Below are 23,494 nucleotides of genomic sequence, written 5' to 3'. Positions count from 1 at the left end.
ATAGGATCTTACCCTCTGTAAAAAAACTTTTTCCAACACCATCTCCTACGTATTTCAAATCTGGTGTACAACTTGCATTGTTTTCCTCTCTTTTTAGTACATTTTCTTTCTTCATTGTGTTGAAACTTAAAAACAATTGGAGTAAATGCAAAGGAAGAACAAAAATAATTTGGATAACTTTGCTTTACTGGGCTAAAAACATTACTTTTGAAGGAAAAGGGATAAAACAACTTCATATAATCTAGTTGCTTTTAACTAAGAACTTATTGCTTTGTCAGAAAGAAGGACTGTGAAGTTGTAGCCTTGAGATAGTGATTCTGGTATTTTTATTTTTTTTGTCTCTATTAGCCAGTAGCACTGAACTGATGGTGGTGTAGAGTCGATGTTTAAAAAAGCATTAAAAGCCCTTTTAAAAAAAACGTTTTCCTGCAGAGAAACATATTTTGCTCATTTTATTTCCCCATTAACTTGTGTGAATAATGATTTATTGGTCTTTTTGGACATTCCAGTATTAAGAAGGGAACATGAAATATCTTTTTTTCAATTTGTAATGGCAACGTAATCTGGCTGATGTATAATATGTGTTTCAGTATTGAGAACTTCATTAAAATAAAGAAAAAACTTCCACACACCAGCAATTAAGATGTTTTGCTCTGGTACACAGCAAAGCTACCATTATGGCAGGATTTGTTTCGGAACTTCTTGCTGAATAATAATATTAATCTTTAACCTTCAGGACAATTTTGAGTTGGGTGCTGGATAAGGGCTTAAATATATATAGGAAATGGTGTACAAAGCTATTGCCTGACTCTCAGAGAGCTAATCTCAGACTTTAAAAACATTAACTTTTCTGTTTCATCAACACAATCAATGAATATATATCCTGCAGCTAAAAGTAAGATCTGAATTTTAAATGTTTTATAGACTGATGAAGTTGCAGTCATTTTGTTAGTGTCTGCATCAGAATTTAAGGTTATTACATGCATTCTAGCATTTACCAACCATTCATCTCATGTGAGATGGACCTAATGAAGGTTCTAGACTGGTCACAGTTAAAAATTGCAGGGTTTGAACGGATCTGTTTTTAAAGGAAATCAATCTAAATTTTGCAATTTAGCTGCCATTTTTTTTCTCTATTTGTAGCTTTAGGTGCCAAGCTACAGAATATTTAATGATTCAGAGGCAATTGATTGTATTAGGAAAGGTTGAATCTGGCAGCTGGCAGAGGTGAGGCTGCCCCATCTCTGTGCCCCAGATGCAGGCAGGGGCAAGGCTGAGCAGCTTTTCCTGGTAGGTGTATGCACACAGAGCACACTTATACACCACATACATATGTACAGATGCGGTCGGCTACATAGATTAACCGAGGCAGACGCACTCAGCACTTATATGAACTCAGGCAGCACAATTGCCTCATCCTGTTTCCCATCTCCGGCTCAGCAGGATAGAGATCTATCCACACACACAGAGCTGACCAGGATTCCCCTGGTCCTCAGGACCCATCCCCTGTGGTCTCATCCTTGGAGAAAACCCCCTGGTTCCCCATCCGCATCACCTGCTCACCGGCTCATCCAGCCAGACCATCTCCAGAACTCACACACTCACCCATACACCCATGTTGACTCCCAGTGCTGCACTGCAGCCAGACAGGGTCGGATGCACTCACCTCAGGCTGGCACCACCCCCCCACAGGCCCCTACAACCCCTGTGGGGGCATGGCCAGACAGGCCACTATTTACACGCAACCAGCTCCATTTGTCCACTAGCTCCTCTATTTTCTTGTTTTGTTCTGTCCCAAATCATCTAAACCCATCCCTTTCTCCCACTCTGGTTCCTCCCCTAAAGAAGCCGTAAGTCTTGTGCAATCCCAAAATGCTCTTCCCAGAGTCCCATAACATGTCCCACACCTCAGGCAGCAACCCTCCCTGGTCCGGAAGGGGATTTGGAGCTGCTTCTCTTGGACCACTGTGGTGGGCATCGTAGCTGTACAGTGGGGCTGAGGATGCCCTGGGACAGCCCTGGGTGACCCCGGACAAGGATATCCCATCCTCTGAGTCCTTACTTTGTGTTCTGACCTGCCCTGGGCCTCCTGTGTTCCTCTGGGCATATGGAGATGGGCTCGTGATGGGCTGCTGGCTCCTAGGATGGGCTTGGGAGAAGTTGGGGCAGTGTGGTGCTTGGGCTTCACCATCTGCTGTTGTTTCTCTGTGTTCCTTTGTGGGTGCACAGATGAGCTTTTTATCATATAGCCTAACAGATCATTAGCAATAGGACAAGAGGAAATGGCCTCAAGTTGTGGCAGGGGAGGTTTAGATTGGATATTAGGAAAAATTTCTTCACCGAGAGGGTGATCAAGCATTGGAACAGGCTGCCCAGGAAGGTGGTGGAGTCGCCGTCACTGGAGGTGTTCAAAAAATGTGTAGACATGGCACTTCAGGACATGGTTTAGTGGGCATGGTGGTGTTGGGTTAGTGGTTGGACTTGATGATCTTAAAGGTCTTTTCCAACCTTAATGATTCTGTGATTCTATTATTAATTATTTGAGATTAACCAAGTTTTAAACAATTTCTCACTAATTCTCTTGAAATATTTTTGCCTGGGTCTTGCAAAAACATATCATGAGTAAATTTACATGTTCTCCTTTCACATTGGGCTGGGACTGTCTTGATTATATTTAAATATCTGTAGTATTGAAGCTTTGCAGCGCTAATTTTCCCTGACGTTGAAAAACAATGCTGGACACAGTATAAGCACATGCTAGCATGGTGTAGGTGGCCACTTCATGAGACCTTCGTGCTGTCACTGCCAGTCCGGGTATACTTCAGTTTTGCCAGCAAAAATGGTGGCTTCCTGTTGTGAATAAATCTTCAGTGATACCTAAATTAAAAGGAACTTGGTACTTTCTGATTTAATTAATTACTTGGAAAGTGCCTTTTAAAGGTGTTGTGAAGTTTACTTATTAATTGATTTTTAAAGGACGCTTGAAGTAGCCAAATTCTGTTTAAAACAGTCCTCAGTAAATAGCGCCTTTGCCTCTCTGGCCATCTGACATTTCTGTTCTTGATTAAAGTTAATTTAGGAAACAACAGTTTTATTGGGTAGTAATACTGTCAGAAGATGGCTTCGGGATATACTAATGAAGAAGAATCAATAAAAGCCCAGTGCAGAACACAATCAGTCGTCAGCAGGGGCTGGAGTGGGCCTGCAGGCTTCGGCAGGGGCAGGAAGTGCCTGGAGCTTATAGGTGACGTCAGTGAAAGCAGCCTATTAAAATGCAAAACAAAAGACAAAGGGGTGGCTGCAACAAGGTATGCAACCACCTATTTGTGTCTTACAGCTATCTACTGCTCCACCATCTCAGTTGATAGTGGCAACAATTTAAATTTGTAGTTACCTGTTGTAGTTCAAGAGGAAATTTTTTTTTGTTCTATGTGAGTATAACACATATGTGCATTATCAGGAATATTTTTTTAACCTTTCTTGTTAAAAGTTGTATTTGCAAACTGTTGCTGTTACGAGCTTTTCTGCTCAAAGTCATTTAAGTTGTGGATAATACATACTGCAGTACCAAAGTACCTGGAAGTGTGCATGTACATGAGTTAGAGGAGTCATAACTGCAAGCCTGAGGTGCTCTGGGGATGTGAGATGTGCATTTGAATTTTCTGTGAAGAGAGATAATTTAAAATCTGTGAGGGCTTGAACCATTGACTCTTGTAATAAAGGCCTAACAAATAGGAATAAAAGAGAGATGATGGAGTCAGGGATTCATCCTGCTATACATGCAAAAAAGGTGATTAATGATATTTTGTGCAGAGGTAGTTAATCCCAAGGCAAGGTAGGTGAAGGCATGTGTATCACCAAGATCCCAGTAAGATTTAGGGCTGCTGCACACTCTCTGAAGGCTTTCCTGGAAATAAAACATTAATGTCCAAGACCATTGCAGGCCAACATGGTAAAACTAAAAATTATTCTTCTTTTGAACACAGCTGGAACAAGTAGCCTGCAAGTGAGCCCTGTTGGGCCTGTGGATATTCAGAATATAAAAAGAAGATTAATGAAGGTAGAAAAAAATACATATGTTTTGTAATTCCTATGCCTGAACTATTCTATGTGGAAAATTCCTCAGTGCATCTGTTTAAAGTTGAAAAGTTGATAGAACAGGTTATGAAACAAACTGACAAATTAAAAAGTAATGTCACAAGCACCATGTGTTATCCAGAATTTAAAAGACAATCAAGGAAAAAAATGTTGCACTGCTAATGTGATCTCCAGCTTCAATTCACCTGAGACAGAATCACAGAATCATTAAGGTTAGAAAAGACCTTCAAGATCATCAAGTCCAACCACCAACCCAACATCACCACACCCACTAAACCATGTCCTGAAGTGTCATGTCTTTCTGTTCAAATGTTTTTTGAACACTTCCAGTGATGGTGACTCCACCACCTCCCTGGGCAGCCTGTTCCAATGCTTGGCCACTCTCTCAGTAAAGAAATTTTTCCTAATATCCAATCTAAACCTCCCCTGGTGCAACTTGAGGCCATTTCCTCTCGTTCTATTGCTAGTTACTTGGGAGAAGGGACCAACATCGACCTCATCACAACCACCTTTCAGGTAATTGTAGAGAGCAATAGAGACACCCATATTTAAAAATGACCGAGGTGAGTTAAGGAACTAAATGCTGGAATACCTGAAAGTTGTGTTAGGAAACTGTCTTGAAGAAGGTAATTGACAGATGCTTAAATATGATATATTGAAGAAGAATTAAGTTTTTATTTTAAAATTATATGTTTTTCAAACCTGTTCGAGTTCTCTGAATGAGTCAGCCTGAACGTGGATGAAGGTGATTAGAATTTCCAAAAGACATTGAAAAAGGCCCACCAGTAAAGACCGTAAAGGAGACAAATTGGATATGGCATAAGTAAGTCTGTACATTGCTAAAATGTTGACTAAAATTTGTGCCTCAGGGGTAGGAGAAAATAGCCAGTTTTTTTACAATGGAGGGAGTCACCATGGTATCCCAGAGATATTTGTGCTGGCATCTGTGTTGTTCAGCACAGTCAGAAATGATCTGCAAAAGAGGGTAAGCAATGACGTGACCGTGATTATGGGAACTTACAAGTTAATGAACATGAGGACCAATTGTGAGGAATTCAAAAAAAGGCCTTATGTGGCCAAGTAAGGAAGCGTTGAAGTAGTTGATGAAATTCAGAGTAGATGAATGTGATGTGATGCACATAGGTATAACCTGTAAGAAATCTACAGGGGAAAAAAACATTATCATAAATTCTAATTTTCCATGTAAAATGGCAGGCTCTAGCATCACTGTAATTCTACAGGAAAAGAATCTTGGTTATAATACATAGTTCTATAAGAATGTCAAGTTAATACCTAAGCAATGCCTTGCCTAAGGAAGCTAATATGTTAGCAAAAGAACAGATCAAAATAGTAGGAGAACAAAAAAAGGATTAAAAATACAACTCTGTAAATGATGTGTACACATTTTCAATATTACAAGAAGCTCTGGTATCCCTATCTCATGAAGGATATAACAAAGCTGCAAAAGGTTCAGAGAAAGGTGATAAAATGGCTTTAGTACAAAGAACAGCTATATAAAGTAGAACTTTTGAACCTGGAAAAAAAAATAAGCTAGGACATGGTAAAGGTCAATAAGATAATAAGTGACATAGAAAGCATCAATAAGAATCTTCTGTACAGAAACTTAGCGGGGCATCAAATGAACCTAACAGATAGTAGCTGCTGAACAAACACAAAAAAGGGTTTTTCATGTTTTGGGATTCCCTGTACAATACATTAAAGATCCTAGAAGTTAGTATAGACTCACAGAATGACTGGATGAGTTCATGGAAAAGAAATCTATCAAGGTCTATTAAACAGAAAGACTAGGCTACTGGTATGTGTTCCTTTTAAGAAATCCCTGAGATGCAGATCTTGAAGGGGAGGGGAGTTTTCTGGCAAAGTCCTTTCTATGTACCTCCTTTGGCTTGCTGTTGCAGAAAATATACTGAGCTGAATGAGCCTTTGATCTGGCCAAGCACAGCTGTTTTTATTCACTTATTAAACTTATCGATAAAACTGTAACTTGTATTAGAATCTACTTTAAAGAATGGGGGAGATAACGATCTTGCTAGACATCTCTTCTCAGCCTTGCTACCAGTTGCTGCATTCCTCTAGCTGCAGAATGGAATGTGTTACTCAGTCACAAGAAGAATAAATGTGACTTCATTTTCATTACCATGATTGTTCAAAATATCTTTAGCATTACTGGCTTTACTATGGTTAGGTGTGCCATGTTTTATAGTTTGCTTGTTCAAAATACATACACCTTGCAAAAACAGCTTTCTACGTAAATACCTATATGTATGCATATACATATACATCTGTATATATGTATAAATATATCAGTCTTCCATAGAGTATCTTATGAATTGCAAGAAAAGAAGGGTTTTTTTGCTTGCTTTTTGGGAAAAAAAAAAAAAAATCAATGAATCTGTACTTTGCTAGTTCTAGTTATTAGATGCTGGTAAGTGGGAGGGGGTGATAAACATCATCATGATACATATAAAGGCCCAGGAAAATAAAAGTGCACTTACACTTTTTATATCATAAAGTTAAAATAGCTGTCCTGAAATATCTTATTACAGACAACATATGGCAGAAAATTAATGCTAGCAGCACAGTTTATATTCATATGAACAACGGTGTGGTGTCACACTAATAAAATTTTGGTAGTCTAATACACCTTTGATATTAAAATAATTTAGTGTACTGATATTGTACTCAATCAATGACTGCACATCTTGCGAAAAATGGCAACATTTGTTTTTTTATTTGACGCAAGGGCCAGAACTAAAGGGAATTGTATGTGTAGTTCTTCTTTTTAGGATGTGTTCAGTTGTATTCATCCTACATTCTCTTCTGTGTTTACATTCAGCCCAGCAGAACTACTTAAACTCTGCTGATATTCATGTTCTTTTAATATTTTCTTTTTGGTATGTTTCATTTCTTTACTTGTTCTTATGCTTTGTTTCTAAATCTCCTGGACTTTGTTGACACTTTCTGCTATTAAGGCACCCATAAGAAACAAAATGTTCTTAATTAATCTCATCAGTGTCCTCTTACTGGTTTGTGGTGTCTCTGCAGTCAGAAACTGCATTTTTTGTGGGATATTGCATTGCCGACTCCCGTGTAATGTGCTACCACCTGTTACCCACAGGTCTCTTCATTCCTGCTCTCCAAGTATATCCTCCTATTGAATCTCACTCAGGTGACTTGATGCTGAATTCACACCTTGGCAGAGGTGTAACATTTGACAGTTCTGAAGGTTTTAGACTTACTCATATTGACAAAACAGGTATTATACAGATAAGAGCTGATCCTTTTCCCCCCCTCTGTTAACATGCTTGATGTATTAACTGGGCAGGGACAGACCTAGAAGGACGTCAGTTTTCTGGGCCTCACAGCTTTTAAAGTCTCTTTGAGTATTGCTCAGTTCAGGAGAGAGATCCTCTTTGCAACTGTCAGTGTGCAGCAATGACATTTCTAGGAGTTAACTGTGTATTCAATTTCTTCTAGGATTTTTATTGGGGTTTTTACTGAACACTAAGTAAATAAGTATGTATTTATATATATGCATATAAAACTGAGAGCAAAACTAAACAGCATTTTGCAGTAATCATTTTCCTTTATGGTTCTCTTTTGCCTCATGTTTCTTGCATACAAAGTGAATAGACAGCATGTTTATGAATAGTTTCAGAACCAGAGGGATATATATACAGGAGAGCAAAAGCAAACTGAGAAAGAAAGGGCTATGGGTGGTAGGAAATGCTTAAGTCAAACAGGTATAAAACGTTGGCTGCCTCATTTATCATTAGACTTTGTTTATTTTCCAAGAGAATGATGCACAATAACTTGAATTGAACAATAAGGAGTACAAAACACCTGTTGGAAAAAAACTGGGAGCAATCACTGACAGCTGTAAAAACATCTGCAAGTAGGTAGCAAGCACCTCTGTAAGGATACTGCTGAATTATGACCATTTTGGGGGTGGGAGGGCTCCCTTACTATCTCAGCAATATTCATTTTTACGTTAAGCCAGCTGTAGGGTTCCCTAAGAGGTTGAGGAGCTAATTTGTTTGTCTACCTGGAAGTCAGAAATGTAGTTAATATGCTGCATTTGCATATGCAATTACATATGGTGTATTAAGTTCTTTATACACCAGAATTACAAATTTCCACTCCTAAGAGGTGGTTCTGTCTTAGATTTTAGAGGAATCGATAACTTGCACTTGATAGGTCTTCTCTTTCAAAGCAACCCTTTGACAGCAGAGTGGTAAGAAAGCTGCTATGCAGCTCAGCTTGCAAGAGGTACTTGATTTACACAAACCAATTTCTGGATGTTGGAGACATGAAGTATCTTGTTAAGACTATTAGGGTGATGGGCTGTCACTATAATCTTCCTTTTCTGTTTTCAGAGCATTATTTCTGTAGTAATTAAATTATTTTAAATTGCTTGTGACACTTGCATGACATTTCCCCTGTGGTTGTAGGATGAGGAATACAATGCAAAACATCTGCCAGAATGCTTACAAGTTACAGTGAACAGTACATAGCTGAAACTTTCATGCTAAGTTCATGGTATAATAGATTCCTTCTTCAGGAATGTTTAATAGTACCAATGTTTTATTACAGTAATGTGAATCAATTGGTAAATATATTAGAAAAGTTTTTTACTTTAAAGGCCTCCTGAATCCCTATAGCCCTTTTGTCTCTTCATTAGAGTATTTGTTATATTTGAAATTTAGTAGAAAATGATTACTTATTAGTTCTTCAGTTTTAGCAGCAAATCCCTTTTATTAAATCCATTTTATTAAGATTTAGAAGCCTCCCACAAGCATTTGACAGCACTGTTCTGAAAGATTCAGCCTCAGAGACCTACTGCTGGGAAGTTGAAAATAAAATTGCAGCCTGAAATACTTTTCTAGTTTAGGTATAATAATAAAATGCTGGGATTATGCTTGTTCTGAAATGCTTAAAATGCATGTAATAATCCAAGCGTTACAGTGCACAGAATGTCCTTAAACTTTTCTCTGTTCAAATATTTCATTACTGGTTCTCCTCAGCCCTGAGCCAATACAACTATTTTGTGTGGGATTAACAAAATCAAGTAGGAAATTAGCAAGTGTGCACTGTAAGTCAAGGTTTCTTGCTGAGGACTTCCCATTAAAGAGCTAACACAACTTCACAAGGTCTGTAGGATGTACAAACCAGACAATAACACCTGTTGAGTAAATCCCTGATGTTATTTTTTAAGAATCTTTAAAAAAAAAATTAACACTTTCCTGATCACAATACACATGGCACTAAAAATTTTATACCACAGAAATTTTGCTGTTTTCGAAGTATAAAAATCTTAATGTTGTTTGCAACAAAATGCTTAATAAATGTGTGTCTGCATTTTGCTCTCTGTGTCTGCATTTTGCTCTCTGTGTTAACTATCAAGTTAACAGCAAAAACTCTAATAATTATTATTTATATAAAAACTTCATAAATGGCATTCACCAAAAAACTCTGAACACTCTTCGGTATTAAAACTGTCAGTATTTTGAATTTATGGTATCAAGGCTAATGCTTAAATTTCACATTTGGATGAATAAGTCATACATTGTTAATACTACATCACCTCAAATAATGATTCATTGCATCAAAAGACGGTAGGTGTCTCAGAAAATCCAGCAATAGGGGTTTTGAATCCAAAGGGAAGAATGGTATAAATGTAATTTTATGTGGTGTTTGTAATCATTAAAAAAAAATTATAAAATTAAGTTTACTCATGTAAGAATATATATTGAGGGAGGAGAAAAACATCAAAATATATATGTTTGTTTCTTCTATTTCAGGCCAGAACTGTGGAGGTTTAGTACAGGGACCAAATGGTACTATAGAAAGCCCTGGATTTCCTCATGGTTACCCAAATTATGCCAACTGCACATGGATCATTATCACAGGAGAACGTAACAGGATACAACTGTCATTTCATACTTTTGCCCTCGAGGAGGATTTTGATATTTTGTCAATTTACGATGGACAGCCACAGCAAGGCAATTTAAAAGTGAGGTAAGGTACCTTTTTTTCTTTCGTAATTTCTTGCTGTGTGTGTCTCTCTCTTTACCTCTCTCTTTCTCTCCTGAATATACATTCTGATATCTTACAACTACATTGTGTTTCCTTAGGTCTTTCTCAGCCAAGGGCACAGCAATACCCCAAAATCTCACGGCAAATGACCTTAATCCAAGTTTCAGACGTTTATGTCCCTAGCTTGTGTACCAGTAGCATCCATTGTACTTAAAATTTGCAGAGTTCAACGCCAGCCTTGGTAAAAGCCTTGAGTACAGGAGTATCTCACATTGCAGTAGCTTGTTTTTATTTATCTGTCCCCTGATGGAATCCAGATTTGGCCCAGGGACCCTTTCCTGAAGGCAACTGTCCCCAATTTTTGAAAGAATTCTTACTGAGATCATGTTTTACTTTTCTACTATGCCTACAATATTTGAATCAGAGGATGGGTACGCTGCTTGTTCTAAGTGTCCCAGGGTCTCTCACTAGAACGTAGAAGAAATGTTGGGTGATACAGTAGTTTGTGAGAGGTACAATCTCACTAGTGAGTGTTAGGCAACCTCTGGAAATGCTTGCCAGATTAAATCCTTCAGGTGACTATTGCCTGCTTCGCAGATGAGTTGAGCTGTAAGTTGTTTGACATTGCCAAAATTGAAATTCTTCTGCCTCTCTAAGTAAATACAATTATTATGCAATTAAGGACATTTAAAGGTCAGAAACTGGGTTGTCTTATACATCTAAATACCACTGAGGTTACAAAGAGACTTTAAGGAATCTTTTTGATCTTGAAGCTTTCCACACCTTCAGATTTTGGCACATTAATTTCATTGGTGTCTTGTTTTGGGTTCCTTGGTCATTTGCTGGATCTGGATTGCAGAGCTGGAAAGCAAATATTGCTATTGGTGCTGCTCTGTCATTTTCTGTTCAGGCATAAGATTTATGGAGAGCTGCAAAACACTTCTGTCAGTGCTGTTGTCTGATTACTCTTTTACATGCTGCTGATTTATACTGTGCTGCTAAAACAAATGTGGGAACATCACCATTTGTTTCGCATTTTAGTGGGTATCATCACGCATTTTTGACAAGAACAATGTTCTGATTGATTGTTGACTCAGTTCAAAAAGTTTTGAAATCTGTGGAAGGTAGTACACAGCTACCGATACTTGAGTTCCACAGTGTATATGTGCTTTATTTACTGTACTTGTACTTGTGACCTTTAGTACTTGTACCACCTTTATACAAGGATTAATATTTCTTTTCCAATCAAATGTTTTCATTATCAATAGCTAACATGCCTGCCTGTTTTGCACTAATCTGAAAATTGTTTCAAGGAAGAGCACCAACTGTGTTGTGTGGTATGAACGTAGAAGACAGAAATTCCTAAGCATGATCTTGATCCCACTGAAGTCATTGTAATTGCCACTGATTTCAGTAAAACAAGGATTTCATTTCCAACTTGCAACAGTGAAGCAGATATGTTATATATCCTTGCTTATATTTGTTAATTAAATACCTTCATAAATAGTATTATAAGGAAAAAAGCATTTATTGGATTTTCAACATGCAGAGGTTAAAAAAGCAGTATTTGAATGACAGGTTTCTATTGACATGTTCCACACCCTGTGACATATGCTTTGTTGCACAAAGCACATTCACAGATGTGCCCCTCTACAATTGCATATTTCAAGACAATTCACTCAGCAGATATTGGAAAATTATAGTCTTGTTTTTTTAGCTGACAGCATGCAAATGCAAGAGAGCATCTTGGAACTTCTGCTTCAGGGTATGCTTTTTTTTTAATGGATAAAAATACCCTAGTAGATTTTGGGTATTTATATTTCTTTAGCCTTCATGCAAAATCTGGAGGTTTTCCTTAAAAATAGCTGTGTGTATAGCTCTCACAAACTATAATAATTAAGCAACATTCATCCCATATTTTGTATAGTATTTTTCATCTGCTAAAGGAAAATTGGATAAAAATGAATAGTATGTTCAACTAGTTTACTGTGCTGCCTGAAGGACCGTTTTGTATGCTAAATGTGCACCAGGATACTTTCACTACATATTGATTGTAAAATCCAAGAAAATAGAAACGTATATAGAATACATTGAAATGATAAGGGAAAGGAATAAATTGTTTTAAGCTGTTTGAGTGGAGGAAGAAAAGAGAAACAGGTGGTTGTAAGATGTATATGAACTTCTTTGGTTAATGCATTATTAAAGCATATATTGATTTAAGGAGTAAATCACACATGGTAGCTACCATAGTTTATTGTAAGCTATGTTATGAGGAGGTTGAGAAGTGAGACAGTAGAAGGAAGAATAATGTAAACAAAAGATAAGGCACTAAAAAATGCTATTTTACATCTTCCTATTTTTCTAGATAAAACCCAAATAACATTCTGTCATTCTGTATTAGTGAGATTTGCGGCCCAAAATTGTCCTTAAAAAAATTGGTACAGCTGCTTTATTTTTATCACTGTAAAGTTCATAAAACACAAAGCAGGATTTGATATGTGTGTGTGTATACATATATATATAAAAAAAAAGGAAAAGTGAAATTTTAAGTCTAATGCCACTTGTTATGATAATGCTTTGTAGGGTACTTTAGTCTTAATTGTATAAACAAATATAAAATTTGATAATTCATTTCACCATGCATTATAACCAAAACAGATGCCTCAGTTCCACGTTACTGAAAAAAAATTATTATAAAGCTTAAGTATTGCGTTATCAGTTGATGGGGAAAGATTTCAAAATACAACCAAGTTCTAATTCAGCCGGGAAAAGATGTGAAATGTATTTTTTATTTGCATTTTAAATTGTAAAGGAGTTGTCATTTGTTATACACAATTAACCATCGGCACACAGAATTCATATGGATGAAACTCTTGTGGAGAAGAGTTCCAAGTGTGGTACACTGAGACAACAAAGTTCTTATTCAGTTGCGTTCCTTGTAGATTGCTTCTCTAATTAAGAGGTGTGTTCAGCAGCTGAGTGTAGTTCAGGTGCTAGCAAATATTTGTTTTAACTTTTTTTCTTTGTTGAATGTATCAGATATAATAGTGAATGGTAATATTTTTAAATAGAAATGAGAAATGTATCAGCAGGATGTAGGGAGTGGGGGCACAGGCCAGGCCTGGAGAGCCGCAGCGTATAGGCAGGTGTGAACTGACAATATTGACCCGTGAACTTGTGTACTGCTGATAGATACTTTACGTTCCATGGGCAAGTGCATTCAAAACAGACATTTGAACAGGTGATAGATTTCAAAAGTAATTTCAGGAATTATCAGGAAGATAGGTTGTACTATATACCTATCTTCCACAGCTTGGAAAGAGAGAAATTCTCATTAATCTTAGCGTAAGTCTTGTTACAACGTATTTTTCCTATATGCAGAATTCTTTCATAGAGGTGCATAGGGAAACTGTAACAGGACTGGGTAAATAGAAGTGCCTGTATCAGAGCCTCTGTTGTGGAAAAGGTGAGGTGGGGTGGAAGTAAGTGGAGTGTTAATACTTTGAACTGCGAATATTACAAACATGGTGAACTCAGACTGTATGTATGATTGCCTTCATCTCAATTTAAGGCCTGAGATTACAGTTTTTTTTTTTTCCCATGTCATCGTCTGTGTTACAATGTTTGTCAGTAAAAGTTACTCTTTTAGTATCACACCCTCAGTTTACCTAAGAGTTAGTTACAGAAGATCTGTGCAATACACTCTGGAATAATCTTTTTCAAATAATCAATTCAATCTTTCAGGCAGTCCTAAAAAACTCTTAAAAATGGATTCCAAGCAATTTTGTTTTTTCTTACACAGAAAAGCTGCTAATTAAATTATATACACTTATGGGAAGACACAAATATACAGACATGAATATTTTTTGTTGTATGTATGCACAGATATCAGCAATAGTTATTTTGGACGTATATGATGTGTATTATTTGGAAAGTGATTTTAAAATGTCTGCTTGCCTTCATGGTTTCTCAGGCCTTCTAAGAATTATTTAAGCATTATTTAGTTTACCACAGCCTATGTAATAATATAATAGGTGCTTCTTATTATTACTCATAGTAGTTGGAATAAACATTTTTCTTTTAATGGAGCAATAATGCACGTGATGGAAGTTGCTAACAGAGCATGTAATAAAATACAGTTTACCAAAATTTTCTGACAAGCTTATCTACAATATATGTTAAATAGCAACATGTTCCCTCCGCTTTCTTGAACCAGGTAGAAATAATAGGAATTAAATAGAAATTCTTCACAGTATGCACTTGCTCCTGTCCCCAGCAAGCAGTAAACCATATGTATATTCTGCATTTCATAATCTGAGCATGGAGATAAAAAATATTCACTTGAAGTTAAGGTTTGGGCTCCTGTTTACTATTAAACCTCGTTTAACTTAACAAACCAAGATTTGTCGTGTATTCAACATGCTTTAGAGTTTTATTTTTGTTTGTTTGGTTTTTCCTTTGGAAAGCAATTTCTATCTTCCTTCTCTCCAGGATCAAAAGAACAATGAAGCTGTGAGGGTGTGATTGACTTTTCTACAGAACTGCTGGCACTGCAGCAGCAAGAGCTTTATGTAGTTTACAGCTCTTTACTTTTCCCTCCCTTCTTTGTGAAAATGTCATATGCAATTTTTTTAACTTTTTATTGCACATCATTTTGTACAAGTTGATTTCAACTTATAGGATTTTTTCTGTGTAAGCTGGAAATTTGAGAAGAAAACAGTATAGGAATGAGTACTGTAGCCATCCTTTTTCCAGCTGAAGCTTACCTAGAGCACAGCACCAAGTAACAGAAACTGAGTTGGTGTTCAAATTTGTAAAACAAGATTATTGAATAATTTCAGCAGGATATTGCGGTATTTTTTAAGAAAAGAAAAACTATTATTGTATGATTATGCAAATTGGTTACTGAGTTCCTGCCAATAGAGATGCCTGTCAATGACTATTTTTTCCCTTTTCTGTTAAATCAGATTTTTCCTGGCTTTTTCACCTACTAAAGTATTAAGAAGAAGGAATCATTTATTGTAGAGGACTAAAATGTGATTCATTGTATATCACATATAGCTATTTTAGGAAAGAAAGGAAACTATGACCTGATCAGCTAAATGCTGACAGATAGTTTCTGCCAACAGCAAAAAGCGCATGCAATGGAAGGAAGGATAATTTATGTGTGCAATACTGGCAGCTTCAAGCTCATATGTGGCAATTTTTCTTTCACAGACGTAGTAAAGGCAAAAATCCTATTCCCAAAATTTTTAGCTTCCCAGTTAAAAATCTTAAGTTTGCTAATTTTATTGTCAAGCCTACATACTAAAAAGATTTAATGAAAAATTTATTAAATATAAAGTCAAGTAAGAAATCTGCTTACTAACAACAAGCTACTTCTCCAAGAATTATAGGTCATATTAATTACATTTTTTTGACTGATACTAAATGATGGTCAACTATAAAAGAATATAATACTTCTTAAAAAAAAAAAAAAGGAATATTGTTTGAGTTCCCACCTAAGAAAATCTGTTTCACATTTAAGGAACTGTATTTCTTGCAAAAAAAGATTAGATTAATTTAACAAGTTAAAGCAATGCATGAATTTATACTGCAAAATTCTACATCTGTTGCTTAAAATTTTTATAATGTGTTTGTTTAAGTCATTATATTTTTCTTTAAAAAAATGAATGTGACAATCACCATAAAGAAAATGTAGCCGTGTCCAATTTCTTTGTCCTCTATGGAAGTAGAGATCTTTTTTTTGGTCTGAAACTGACCATAGTACATCTTCAGAGAATATACAAGTGTTCCTTCTTTGCCTCTTCTATAGTTTTCAAACTGGACCTGTATAAGTGACAGCAGTGATTTGGTGCATTTGTTTGTAGTGTTTCACCATCAAAAGTATTCCCAGAAAGGGACTCAGAAGGGGAGAGTTAGAATGTAGCTCCATAAAATGTTGATTTCTATATTTTTGAAACTTTAGCATGTGTTAGGTAATCTTACTGTTTCAAAGCTATATAAACAAATTTGATTTAAGGGGATAATAAAAAAAAATTGATATAGAAACACCTTTCTAACAAAGTAGAGAAACATTACTCAATATTTAAAAATACCTCATAATAACCTGCTGAGAAAGGTTATTCTTTATGAATAACTTCTAAGTGTTTCGCATGACAGTGTTTTACAGTAGAACTTTGATTTTAGATAAAAGGTGCACATTTACCCCCCTTGTTATTTGTTATTGCATATGGATATATTACAAATAATTGTTAATTCAGCTTGAAAGAATCATATTTATGATCATACTCAGCCAAACACCTATACATTCCTTGATTAGTGAACAGAACACCTTGGGTAGCCATTATCCAGTATTTAAGCTACAAAATCACAGAAAACTGCAAGTTGTGAGTGTACGGATGTATAAGTACCTGGGTTCTGAAGAGCTCAGTTTACATCTTTGTTTTACCTGAAATCTCAGAATAAGGTTTAAATGTTACTTCAGTACTGGCCAAGTATAAGCAAATTATCTTCACCGGTATGACGTCTGCTTGATGTGGACAGGGAACTCGCATGACCGACAATATTTTATGGACAGCCTCTTTGATTCTGTCAGACTGATGAGTTTGTAATCTGAAGATGTACAAATACTTTAAAGATCTTTTTGAACAGTACTCAGTACACAATTTAGCATTTCATGCATTTTTGAGAGGGTTTTATTTTTTCATTTTCCCTTCATCTGTGATGGTTTCTCAAGCTCCTAAAACCCCCATGATTTGGCATAGTAACGATAAACACATATTTTGACACTTACTTAAATATGATAAACTCCTCTATGATCTCACATTCATTTTATTCTAAAAACTCCTTAGGAATAGGATACTAGAATCCATTAAGAAAGCAGATAAACACAGTTAGGGAATTATATCTCTTAAAACTTAGATGTACCTTAAAAAGCCTTCTAGTGTAGCTTGGTGATTCAACCGACACCAAAAATTTCAGACAAGGTTCCTACTAAACAGGTGATAAAATTAACTTGCTGTTTGTGTATGGAATTTTTACTCTGAAATACATCCATTTTTGAGAGTGAGGGCAATCTCTTACCTTTATTATCTGTCACCTAAACATGTTACACCTACAGTGTACATAAAGCAGTTCTGCATCTCCCATCTTGTTCCTTTTTATTTTAGATGATACATGTTGAATTGACATAATTATGTACAGAAGCCCTGCTGATCAGCATCCCTAAATGCTGTGTTTACAATGACTATTACAACAGCTATTGGTCAGAGATCAACCAGTTCCCTTTGCTTATATTCTGACTGCAAGCTAACAATTAATTTACAGACTTCAGAAAATTTGCAGCTGGACTCTTCAATGAGAAGAAAGTCCAGTTGTCAAAATCTGGCCCCTTTTGAGATTTCTTACTGTACATCCTTATTTTGGGATTTGTCAGAGTTCCTAAATGACCATGCTAGATAACTTTTTAATTAGTACATAAACTGCATCCTATGAAGAAGTTTTGGTTGCTGCTTTGTTTTAGAGAGGAAAAGCATATTTTATCTGTTAACTGGGTGGCACATTAAAGGAGAAAAATCTTTATAAAATGTGATTCGTCATTTTTCTGATGCTTGTAATTAAGTTAAACTGTGAATCATGTTCTCTTACTGTCATCTGGTAATTAACCACCTGTCTTAGAACTGAGTCTTGTGATTATTGACTGTATGAGCATAGTCTACTTTTGGGACATCTTGTGCTGGACCAGGATGTTGTGATCATGGGACAGACACAGCATAACAAGTGTTCAGGCATTGGAGAGGAACTCTGCAGTCCCTCTGCTCTGAATTGCTTCAATGGAAATTCAGCATCCTCTCCTCTGTGAGCCAGTCACACACAGTCAATTCCACTTGTAAAACAAATTTTGTAGACAAACGTTCTCATAATCTTGCAAATCTTGATATTAATTAGAGACTTTCCTCAGTTTTCATCCTGTTTGTGTTCACCAGAGCATCTACTGACATTTTTAGGGGCTTTGGTTCTTGACAGTGATATTTTTCCCATTTAATGGAAACTATAATATACATCTGTTAAGTTCCAGACTATTCCTGTGTTCATACTTTCATCTCAGTGAAAACTATGTATGCTTATCTCCATTCAACTCAATGAATTTATTAAGAAGACTAACTGGTGAGTGGCTGACTAGAAGTGCATATAATGAGAGTGACACTGATCATAAGGGAAGTGAAGGAAAATTTCGATAATAGGCTCAGTACCAACTTGGCAGGGAACAGCACCCTTAGAAGACTTCTTACTGTTGAACTGTCCAGTCTTTTAATTGATTTATCAATGTTCTCTTCCATCTGCAGACCTCATTTATATGTTGTTGTCTTTCAGAAAAAGGATAATTTAAAAAAAATTATTTACTTACCTACCAACTCACATCTATGCACTGTGGTTTTCTTTGCAGAATCTAGTGTGATCATGAAAGAAAAGAAAAATGGCAAAGAAAAGAAAACAACAGATGCCAATATTAGACTGCGTGTTTGTCTTATTTCTTAAGGCAAGCTAGTTCTCCAGGCTTCTGAAGTTAAATATGCATAATAAGTCCATAAATAATAAAATTATGATGAATTTTAATACAAATTAGTAGGCATTATTTAAACATCTCTTTAATATTTTTAATTTCTTTAGATAATTCTTTAATTCATTAATTAGAGAGAGGAAAAAGTATGTTAGAGGACTGGTTGGTGAATACACTAAAGTTGTCTAATAAAAACCACACAAAAGCTGTTCTTAAAACTTGTATTTTTAACAGTTAAATTTAAATACTGGTTAACAGTCCCAAAGGTATATATTTTTTTTTAAATGACTACTTTTAGCAGATATTGTTTAGAGTATTGGATTACAGCACAGGAAAGCACTGTCTAAATTGTTAATTAATGAAAGAAAGGGGGCACAATAATCCTATTGATCCAGAATAATTCTTTGAAATACACCTATAGGAATTAAACTTTCCATTACTCAAAACATAACCTCCTACATACTGCTGCAAAAACGTACTCAAAGTATGTGTGCGTATCCATGTTAATCTTTCGACACAACTTTTAGCTGATCATACTTGTCTCAAAGTAGTACAATGAGAGATTAATTTATTTTATTTTTCCCATTGATTTTTAAAGAAACTTTCAGCATGTTCTGTGGTTTACACTGCGTTATTTTGCTGGAAGTGAATTTTCTCTCTCACTTTCCACAAGGACAGAATGACATTAAGATTTTCTCAATTACCCTTTCCTCCTAGAACTGAGCTATGTTATTTACTGTTTGTGAAGGAAAATCTTTTATGTTCATAGGGCTCACAAACAGAATAGCAGGAACATTGCGGGGTGCATCTGGTGAGGAGGTGAGTACCGAGGAATAATGGTGGGAGGGAAAAGAAAGTGGGGAATACTAGAGGCAATGTGTTAAAAAGACTGTAGATATGATAAACTGTGCATTTAGGCACAATATACCTGGTTTGACTCCTGCACTGAAAGACTAATTTAGTATAGAAATTGTCTCTCCACCATGCCTACTGTATATGTCAGATAGCTCAGGACTGGTTTTGTCCTATGTCATTGCAGGATATATGGCTGAGCTATTAGAATCATAGAATCACAGAATCACAGAATAGTTGGGGTTAGAAAGGACAATTAACAGTAATCTAGTCCAACACCTCTGTAGTAAGCAGGGACACCTTCAACCAGATCAGGTTGCCCAGATCTCTGTCCAACCTGACTTTGAATGTTTCCAGGGATGGGGCTACTACTACTCTCTGTGTTTTCTTCCTTAGATCTAATCTAAATCTGCCCTCTGTTACTTTAAAACCATTACCCCTTGTCCTATTGCTACAGGCCTTGCTGAAATGTCTGTCCCCATCTTTCTTACAAGCCTCCTTTGAGTACTGAAAGGCTGTAATAAGGTCTCCCCAGAGACTTATCCAGGATGAACAACCCCAACTCTCTGTCTCAGGAGCCTGTCTTCACAGGAGAGGTGTTCTATCCCTTGAATCATTTTTGTGGTCCTCCTCTGGACCCGATCCAGCAGGTCCATGTCTTTCCTGTGCTGAGGGCTCCAGAGCTGGATGCAGGACTCCAGGTGGGTCTCACCAGAGCGCAGTAGAGGGTCAGAATCACCTCGCTCAACCTGCTGACCACGTTTCTGTGGATGCAATCCGGGATGCGGTTGACCCTTCTGGGCTGCGAGCGCACATTGCTGGCTCATGTCCAACTTTTCATCCACCAATACCCCCAAGTCCTCCTTCTGGGTAGGACTGCTCTCAGTCCCTTCATCCCCCAGCCTGTACTGATACAGGGCCTTGGCCCAGGTGCAGGACCCTGCAGTTGGCCTTGTTGAACCTCATGAGGTTCACACGGGCCCATTCCTCGAGCTTGTCCAGGTCCCTCTGGATGGCATCCTGTCCCTCAGGTGTGTCAACCACACCACTCAGCTTGGTGTCATCTGCAAACATGCTGAGGGTGCACTCATGCCCACTGTCAAGGTCATTGATGAAGATATTAAACAGTACTGGTACTAATACAGACCTATGAGGGATGCCACTCATCACCGATCTCCATCTGGACATTGAACAATTGACCACTACCCTCTGTGATGTGACCATCCAACCAATTCTTCATCCAATGAACAGTCTACCCATCAAATCCCTATCTTTCCAATTGAGAGAGAAGGATATCGTGGGGGATCATTTCAAAGGCCTTACACAAGTCCAGATCGATGACATCCATAGCTCTTCCCTTGTCCACTGATGTGATCACTCCGTCATAGAAGGCCACAAGGTTGATCAGGCACGACTTGCCCTTGGTGAAGCTACGCTGGCTGTCTCAGATCACCTCCCTGTCGTCCATGTGCTGTAGTGTAGTTTCCAGGAGGATCTGTTCCATGGTCTTCTCAGGCACAGAATTGAGGCCGACAGGTCAGTAGTTCCCAGGGTCCTCCTTGCTACCATTTTTAAAGGTGGCTGCAGTGTTACCCTTTTTTCAGTCTCCAGACACTTCACCTGACTGCCAGGACTTTTCAGATATCATAGAGAGTGGCTTGGCAACTCCATCAGCCAAGAGAGATCTGAACAAATGCCATGTCTAGAAAGTATATATTTATATATATTGTAGGTAAAGAGCTGGCTTCATTACTGCTTGTTATAGCTTTGTGATACATTTCTTTTTTAATGTGATACATTTCTCTTACAGAAACAGAAAGCAGGTAGCAACATAACCTGGGCAGCTGTTTTCTTCTGTATCTCCTGCATGCTTAATTCATTACATTCATTATTACTTCAGTTAGGTGAATCACCTTCCTAATTTCCATCAAATTTTATTTTATTTTAATTTAATTTATGTTATTTTAGTAGAAAACTATGTAAAAGTCAATTATACCTTTTCCAGGAACGTTTGTGCTCCTTTTCATGCCAGACCCAGCCAGATCCATTGGTGCGGTCAAAATTATATGAGCTTCTTAAGGCAAGAATCTTGTATTCTGACATCTTTGTTAAATTTTACGTCTGCTTCCATTGGTGGTACTACCTTGTAATGTGTTTCATGAAGAAGAAACAGAAGATGGTTTGTTTAATGTGAGACCACTGGTCTTATGTTTGGCGGATTTCTGTATGATAAAAGAGAGTTTTTAATAGATGGATATGCAAGTTTTGTGTCTGGTGGCCTACTAACACACATGTTTTTAAGGAGCAAAATCTGGGGCAGGTGCTGAGTGTTTCAGATCTATACTGTCCTTTACTATGCTTAAAAATTGTAACAGTTTTGAGAGCTTCCCTCAGAACTTTTATCAGAAAGGAAAGTAAGACAAGATCCTTGCTTCATCCATGATGATGAAGTAATGAGGTAGGGACTGTCATTGGACTCCCTGTACCATTTTTCACAGATTTAAGGTAAAGAGGAGAGACATCCTCTTGTCTCATAGTTTATGAATTAGCCATCATAAAATTGATTAAAATTCCCAATTAAAAATATGTGGGTTCTTTTACATTTAAGCTGACCTATGTCAGAAAATTAAATCAGAAATACTTTTGAGACAACGAATGCAAACATTTTTATACTTTATTTGAAAATCTGCCTTAGCATTTTCACTAAGTGGAAGATGGTTACACATTATCTAACAACAGAAATTAGAAAAATTATTTACCTTATGATGGCGGGGGAATACTGTGGAAATCATTGATTAGTAGCTTAACTTCATGTAGCAAGAGATGAACAGCTATAGGGAAATTATGGAAAGCATTCATAGTTAAAATGTATAAAACAGAAAATTGTTTTAAAAGGTAAATATTCTTTCTTTTTATTTTGACATAAGTGCTGCCTAGAGAAAACAGTGATACTTAAAAAACATTTTTAAAATAAGCTCCAATACATTATTACTTTGAGGGATTCATTCCACTGGGTTTTGATTAGAGTAGAGTACAATTCATCTGTGATATTAGATATGTGAGACAAACATGTGCAGCGAAATTAGAAAATAACAAGGGAAATGGTAAAGTGACCATCCTTTCATACAAGTTAGCCAAACCACAGAATTGGGAAATAAACATTTTAGTCCATATTTGTCACGTTTTTATACGTTATGTCTTTCAAAAGCTGATATCAGCCAACAAATAACATAGTAAATGAATTAGATTGCTAACTTTTGTTTGAAAATGTATTTGCATGAATCTATGAAACCAAATAATGTCGCTATTGTGCATATATCAAACATTGCAACAATCACTTCTATGCTGCACATAATTTTATTTATTAATTATACTAGGAAAGAGTTAATAAAACAATGTATACCTTTTTCTTAGTTTTGCTTTTTCTTGAAAGAAGTAAGATACTGAAAAAGATTGTTTTTAAATTGCAAAGTAAGCTTGACATTTCAAACATAGTCACTGACTAAGGTTAGCATCTCTCTGTTCAGTAAAAGACGAATATGTTGTTTAGAGGTTAAAAAATACAGTGTGGAGTCCTTCAATAAGTGTTCCACAGAACACAGTCTCTGCCTGGCATCCAAGAAGAAAACCTCTTCTCCCACAACCATAGCTTTATCTGTTTTTCTTGTAGAAATCATGGAAAATGGATGAAACTGAGAAAAAGCTCCATTTCTTTATGAAGATAAAACACCAAGCCATCAAAATTTCCTTTGTGTGTTACAAGCATGAAAGAGCAAATTGAATGTAACAAGTAAACACAAAGATCATGAATAAGATCCTTCCTTCCTTTCTTTCTTCCTTTCTTTCTTTCTTCCTTTCTTTCTTCCTTCCTTTCTTTCTTTCTTTCTTTCTTTCTTTCTTTCTTTCTTTCTTTCTTTCTTTCTT

The 23,494-nt window shown here is 36.6% G+C and overlaps 1 protein-coding gene across 1 annotated transcript in view; it reads left to right on the top strand.

The window, feature by feature from the left end:
* CSMD1 (CUB and Sushi multiple domains 1) overlaps positions 1-23,494 on the top strand; it is a gene marked incomplete at both ends in the record, with an annotated part of 1,255,958 nt that overhangs the window by 223,747 nt on the left and 1,008,717 nt on the right. The window contains one exon of the mRNA XM_081998094.1: positions 9,921-10,137. Coding sequence (XP_081854220.1) covers positions 9,921-10,137 — 217 coding nt within the window. The remainder of the gene's footprint in view (positions 1-9,920; positions 10,138-23,494) is intronic.

This window comes from Phaethon aethereus, assembly GCF_964289735.1.
Source record: "Phaethon aethereus genome assembly, chromosome: 3".
Classification (NCBI taxonomy): Eukaryota; Metazoa; Chordata; class Aves; order Phaethontiformes; family Phaethontidae; genus Phaethon; species Phaethon aethereus.
This window is presented reverse-complemented; position numbering and strand designations above follow the sequence as displayed.